Source organism: Cucumis melo, chromosome 8 (genome assembly GCF_025177605.1).
Source record: "Cucumis melo cultivar AY chromosome 8, USDA_Cmelo_AY_1.0, whole genome shotgun sequence".
NCBI lineage: Eukaryota > Viridiplantae > Streptophyta > Magnoliopsida > Cucurbitales > Cucurbitaceae > Cucumis > Cucumis melo.
In genome coordinates this window covers 588,015-593,664 of record NC_066864.1, presented here as the reverse complement: position 1 = coordinate 593,664, position 5,650 = coordinate 588,015, and the positions used below count along the sequence as shown (strand labels likewise).

General features: G+C 34.6%; 1 protein-coding gene across 1 annotated transcript; it reads left to right on the top strand.

Moving 5' to 3' along the window:
- The first annotated feature begins 1,540 nt into the window (after positions 1-1,540).
- LOC103484314 (ferredoxin--NADP reductase, root isozyme, chloroplastic) lies at positions 1,541-5,650 on the top strand. Its single transcript, XM_008441330.3, has 5 exons — positions 1,541-1,978; positions 2,229-2,285; positions 2,718-3,056; positions 3,383-3,602; positions 4,872-5,650. Exons 1-5 carry the CDS (start codon positions 1,955-1,957, stop codon positions 5,369-5,371), a joined length of 1,140 nt encoding a protein of 379 aa, XP_008439552.1. The 5' UTR covers positions 1,541-1,954; the 3' UTR covers positions 5,372-5,650.

The window sequence follows — 5,650 nt, the reverse complement described above, 5'->3', positions numbered from 1 at the left end:
TTTCTTTCCTTTTTCTATGTAGCCAACATGGAAATTAATTGAATATAAATTAGTTGTAAAAATCATTGAAAATATAAAAACTAAAAAGGGTAAAAACAAAAATATAGGGAGACAACAGTGGTATTAACTGTTCTAATAGTTACTACAGTGTTAGATTAAAAAGATAGATAAATAACTTAGAGACGGTTGCAAGATATCCAATCTCCAAAAGAACTAAAGAAACAAAAATCATTTTGTAAAACTCGTGTTTGTGTTTTTATTAGTTTGCTTTTTGTAATTATAAATTTACAGTCAAATAAAAGAAGTTGAACATAGGAAGTAAAAACATCCTCAGGCACGCAGTCTTCCGGTTTTGTTTTTTGTGTTTTCATCTTTACATCCCATGTGTTCGTAGATCTACGATTAAATTAAAAATAAATAACATTTTTAAATATAACAAAATGTATCAAAATATTTATTAAACATAGTCATTTTTCTTTATTTGATATATATATATATATATATATATATATATATATATATATATATATATATATATATATATATATATATATATAATAAAGTTGATAATGAGACATGACAATAAAACACATTTTCAAAACTTGAAAACTTTCGTTCAAAGTTTAGGAACCATGCATGTAATTAATTTATTATCAAATTGGTTAATATTGTATTAAAATTAACGGTTAAATTACCACTTACTTCTCACAACAAAATTTTCAAATCATCAAATATTTTTTAAAATTTTGTACATATTTACTAGATATATACTTCCAGCATTTGAAAATGTAAGGTCGATAATGGATTAAATTTAGATTGAATAAAACATTTAGTTTTACTAAAAAAATGTGCTTTGGAAACTTTATAAATTGTGAAGCATGAAGTTAATACAAGGAAGTTTAGAAATTCATGTTTGAGGCTTAGATCTACAGTATAAAACTTGTCCACAAAATGTGAAAAAGAAAGTGAGTTATGAAGTTTATCAACAATTGTATAAACAACAATCATAATTACAAGTTCATGTTGTTGCATTTTGGGCTTCAACTCACAATTTGTTCAGATCCGACAAATGGTTAATTAAGAAGACAGAAGAACAACTAGAAGATAGGAAGATAGATCGGTATTAGAACGGAAGTTGTAACACAAAAACAAGATTAGTAGATAGTTGAATCGCGAAATACGATCTCTTTAAGACGTTTCGCAGCTCTGTTCTAGATTGTACAAACACACGAAATAAAAACAAGATTAGTAGACAGAATAATGCCTCATCGTCCCAATGGTAGAGGATAGACCATCGAAAAACGATCAAATTAATTATGTTCAATTTTAATTAAGGGTCCAAATCTATTGATTCATCAATTGATATACGAAGGAGTCGAAATGCTTGATAGAATAAAATAATATCATTGACAGTTTTTTCATGGAATAGTTCAATTAGTTAACTACTTAACTAAGTTAGGGATGTTCATGCGTCATCCTAATGTGGTGGTTAGATTACTCCATCGCAATCTCATTTCCACTATCAAGAGAAAACTAAATTCCTATCAAAAGCTACCATAGATACGATCCTCCATAGCTGACTTAATACAAGAGTTACATCTGGTACTCCTCACAATTGATCGCCCATAGAAATTTCTCCTCGAGCAGTCCTTCGAGAAGTGTATTGACCAATAACTTGACACCAACTCCCATCGATAGACTGATTTTGTAATTTAATATACGATTAATGAATGGGAGTGGGCTGAATCATGTGAAATTGTTAGAGCCGCCAAAAGCCAAACACGTCCCTTGCAAGTCTCCAAAGGGTCACAACAAGACGCGAGCTTGATCTAATTCCTTCCCTTGCTGACTTACTTCACTTCTGGGTATGATCCACCATTTCCTATAAGAAGCATTCATCTTCGACAACTTTAAAATCGCTTCCTTCCTCATACACGGCCTCTGCAATTCGGAAATGGCCCACTCTACCTTTTCTCAGGTTGATTTTCACTATCTCTTCTTCTTCCTTGCGTTTAAACCGTGGGAAATGGTGCTGATTTCTTATGTTTTTTTTTTTGATGGGTCTCGTCTGTTTTTGTTTTTCTTTTATGGGTCTTCGATTGAGTCTAGAAATCTTCCCTCCCCTTGGGGCTGTTGTTTGATGAATAAGTTTCGCGGGGTTTTAGGGTTACTTTTTATTTCATCTTTATATTTGTTAAACCTCACACGCCGTTGTGGAATTCTTGCAGGTTGCTGTTGCTGTTCCAGTTGGAAGCGATTTGTCTGTTAAGAGATCAGTGTTCAAGGTTCTAAATTCTGAATGTTTTTTCCCCTCCCTCCCTTAGTCCCTAACATACTTTCGAGTACCTAGGAAAGGAACACCAGATTTCTGGCATTTCAGGACTTGCAATTATAGTTTTTCTGCGTATTGTTATAACTTATACTATGAAATTGATAGCAATTAACAAGTTAGAGTAACCTACACAACGATCACACTCATATGAGTATTGAATTTTAAGTATTGTCAAGTGAACATAGTTCAACAGTCTGTCATAAAGTAACAGTCGTCCCCACGAGTTTCGTGAGACTCTCACTTAATTTGAGATATTGTGGGACAGTCTATATTTATTATTGGATCTGCTGGTTCTAAAAGCAGTCATCGGATGGTTTTTTGTCTGCATTTTACATTTTGTTTAGTGTGTTATAAATCTCATCATAACTTCCTGTCATTGTGACAGACAAGTAGCCTAAACTTCCATGATAAGCCATGGTCACCTGTCATAGCCCTGAACTTGAGCCTGAGGGGCACTCGGGCAAGAGGTTGGCAAAGGCAAACAGTATGCATGTCAGTGCAGCAAGCAAGTGCACCAAAGGTATCTGTTGCTCCTTTAGACCTCGAGGATGCTAAAGAGCCTCCATTGAATTTGTACAAACCAAAAGAACCTTATACCGCAACTATTGTTTCGGTTGAAAGACTTGTTGGTCCCAAAGCACCGGGAGAGACTTGCCATATTGTTATCGATCATGGTGGCAATGTCCCCTATTGGGAAGGTCAGAGCTATGGTGTTATTCCTCCAGTAAGTCATTCATGCTTTGGTCATTCCTCTGTTACTGCATTGTGTTTGATTTGGTTGCTCATGCTAAGATGTTTGGTAGTCCTGCATTTTATAAAAATTTCATATTGGTATTATGAGGTCCTATTCCAATTATTTTTTTAATCACGTATTTCTTTTAATGATACAATTTCTTTTGGGTTTTAGCTTTTATGGATTTTACCACACTGTCTTTTTTATCGCTAAAATTGATACAGTGTCTTTACCTTCCTCTGTGACCTCTGGCACGTCTTTGTTTGTGGACTTTTAAGCTTCAGCAAGAATCTAATAAGTTTTCACTTGTATTTCAGGGTGAAAACCCAAAGAAACCGGGGAGTCCACACAATGTTCGGCTCTACTCAATTGCATCAACTAGGTATGGAGATTCTTTTGATGGCAAGACTGCTAGTTTATGTGTTCGCCGGGCCGTTTATTATGACCCTGAAACTGGAAAGGAGGATCCTTCAAAGAACGGAATATGCAGCAATTATTTATGCAACTCAAAGCCTGGAGATAAAGTTCTGATCACAGGTAACTCATTGCATATTTTCCAGAAAGTAAGATCTAATTGCAACGCTCTTTATATTTCCCTACCCGAGTACCAAGATAAACAAGTTAACTAGTACATATGCGTGTTTAGTAATTGATTTTGTGCTATTAAGGCTTTAAAATCAGGAGTTAATTGTTTGAATCAACATAATAGATGAAGATTCATATCACGATTTGTCTTAAGGAATATACGTTGAAGTTTTGATCATCCTACATAGCACATCGGTCTATGTTGTCTGGTGCTGGCAGGTTTTCGATGATAATTGATTGGAATTTTACTTGTTGATGAGCCAGTGGATCGCAAAAACTGGCCTGATTTTCTTTTATTTAATGTCTTCATATGTATTGATAGTTCACTGACGGAGATTATAAAGGAAAGCCAGGGATATAACAAACAAGGGAGTAAGAGATGAATCGTATCTAGTAAAAGTTATTTTTCCGTCCTTTCGGATGGCTGTGTAATTATGCTTATGTCTAGGGAAATAAAAGAAAGGTCAAGCTATAAGTATAGTCCATGAACTTTAGACACAATCGAAAGCTTAAGGACTTTTTTTTTTCTTTTTAATTTTTCTTTAATAAGAAGCATATCTTATTGATGTATAAAAATTACCTTAGAAGGGCATAACCCAAACCAAAGAAGTTGGTTTTAAAATTTCAAGGACTTGTTGGCTCAAAATCAAAAGTCTTAGAATTTACTAGATATTTTTTAAATTTTAGGGACTTATTAGATACAAACTTGAAAACTTAGGCCATGTTTGATAACTATGTGATCTTTGATTGAAAAAGAACTTGTCAATACTACTTATGTCCATAGTTTCTTTGTCTCATTACCCACTTTCTTAGCCAATTTTTAAAATATAAAAAAAGTAGTCTTCAAAAATATGGTTTTGTTTTAAAGTTTGACTTGGAATCAAGTGTTTAAAAATGTAGAAAACCACTATATGTAACTTGGAGGAAACCAACATAATTTTAAAAAACAGAAAACTGAAGCAAAACTATTATCAAACGGCCTTAGCATCTGAACTCATAATATAACCTAAAAGTAAAAACAAGAAGAATAAAAGACACCATGCTAATGCTAATGGACGGCATTCACGTTCCATGGATGTGCAGGATGTCAATTTTTGGTCTGAAAGTTTGTTGATTTAGGTACAAACTATGGTATCAATCCTTTTCATTCTCATTCTATAGAGATCAAAATGAAGTCGTGTCTTTTTGCCGTTAGTAAAAGAAGATAATCTATTTTTCCAGGTCCATCGGGCAAGATAATGCTTCTTCCCGAAGACAACCCAAATGCCACCCACATAATGATTGCTACCGGCACTGGCGTCGCTCCATTTAGAGGTTATCTCCGTCGAATGTTCATGGAGTCTGTACCGACATTCAAATTTGGTGGCCTTGCTTGGCTTTTTCTAGGAGTGGCAAACACTGATAGTCTTTTATATGACGATGAATTCAGCAAGTATCTCAAGGACTATCCAGATAACTTCCGCTACGATCGAGCTCTTAGCAGGGAGCAAAAGAACAAGAGTGGAGGAAAAATGTATGTCCAGGACAAGATCGAAGAGTACAGTGATGAGATCTTTAAACTCTTGGATGGCGGAGCTCACATATACTTCTGCGGATTGAAAGGGATGATGCCTGGAATTCAGGACACACTGAAAAAGGTTGCAGAGCAAAGGGGTGAGAAATGGGAAGAGAAACTTTCACAGCTTAAAAAGAACAAACAGTGGCATGTTGAAGTTTACTGAAGTGTTGTTGCATAGAAACGTCTACGTTGATGTCTGCTTAAAAGATGTAGCAGCACATGATCTCTTGTTCTGTGTTACTCTTTGCATTGCTCATCTTTCAACTTCATAGGTTAAGATGACGAATAAGGTGGCCACAGTTATTGATACTCAGATTTGTCTTTAATTGAACTACAGGAACTTGCTGAGATTTTTTTTTCTCTTGCGTAAGGAACCTATTCAGCACCTTAATCTGTGAGTATTGTTGCTTGGAAATGGAATAAACTTCATTTTAGAATCCAA

Coding starts and splice junctions, on each gene's coding strand:
- LOC103484314 (XM_008441330.3), top strand. CDS start 1,955: ATGGCCCACTCTACCTTTTCTCAG. Junction 1,979..2,228: donor CCCACTCTACCTTTTCTCAG/GTTGATTTTCAC, acceptor GAATTCTTGCAG/GTTGCTGTTGCTGTTCCAGT. Junction 3,057..3,382: donor GCTATGGTGTTATTCCTCCA/GTAAGTCATTCA, acceptor CTTGTATTTCAG/GGTGAAAACCCAAAGAAACC.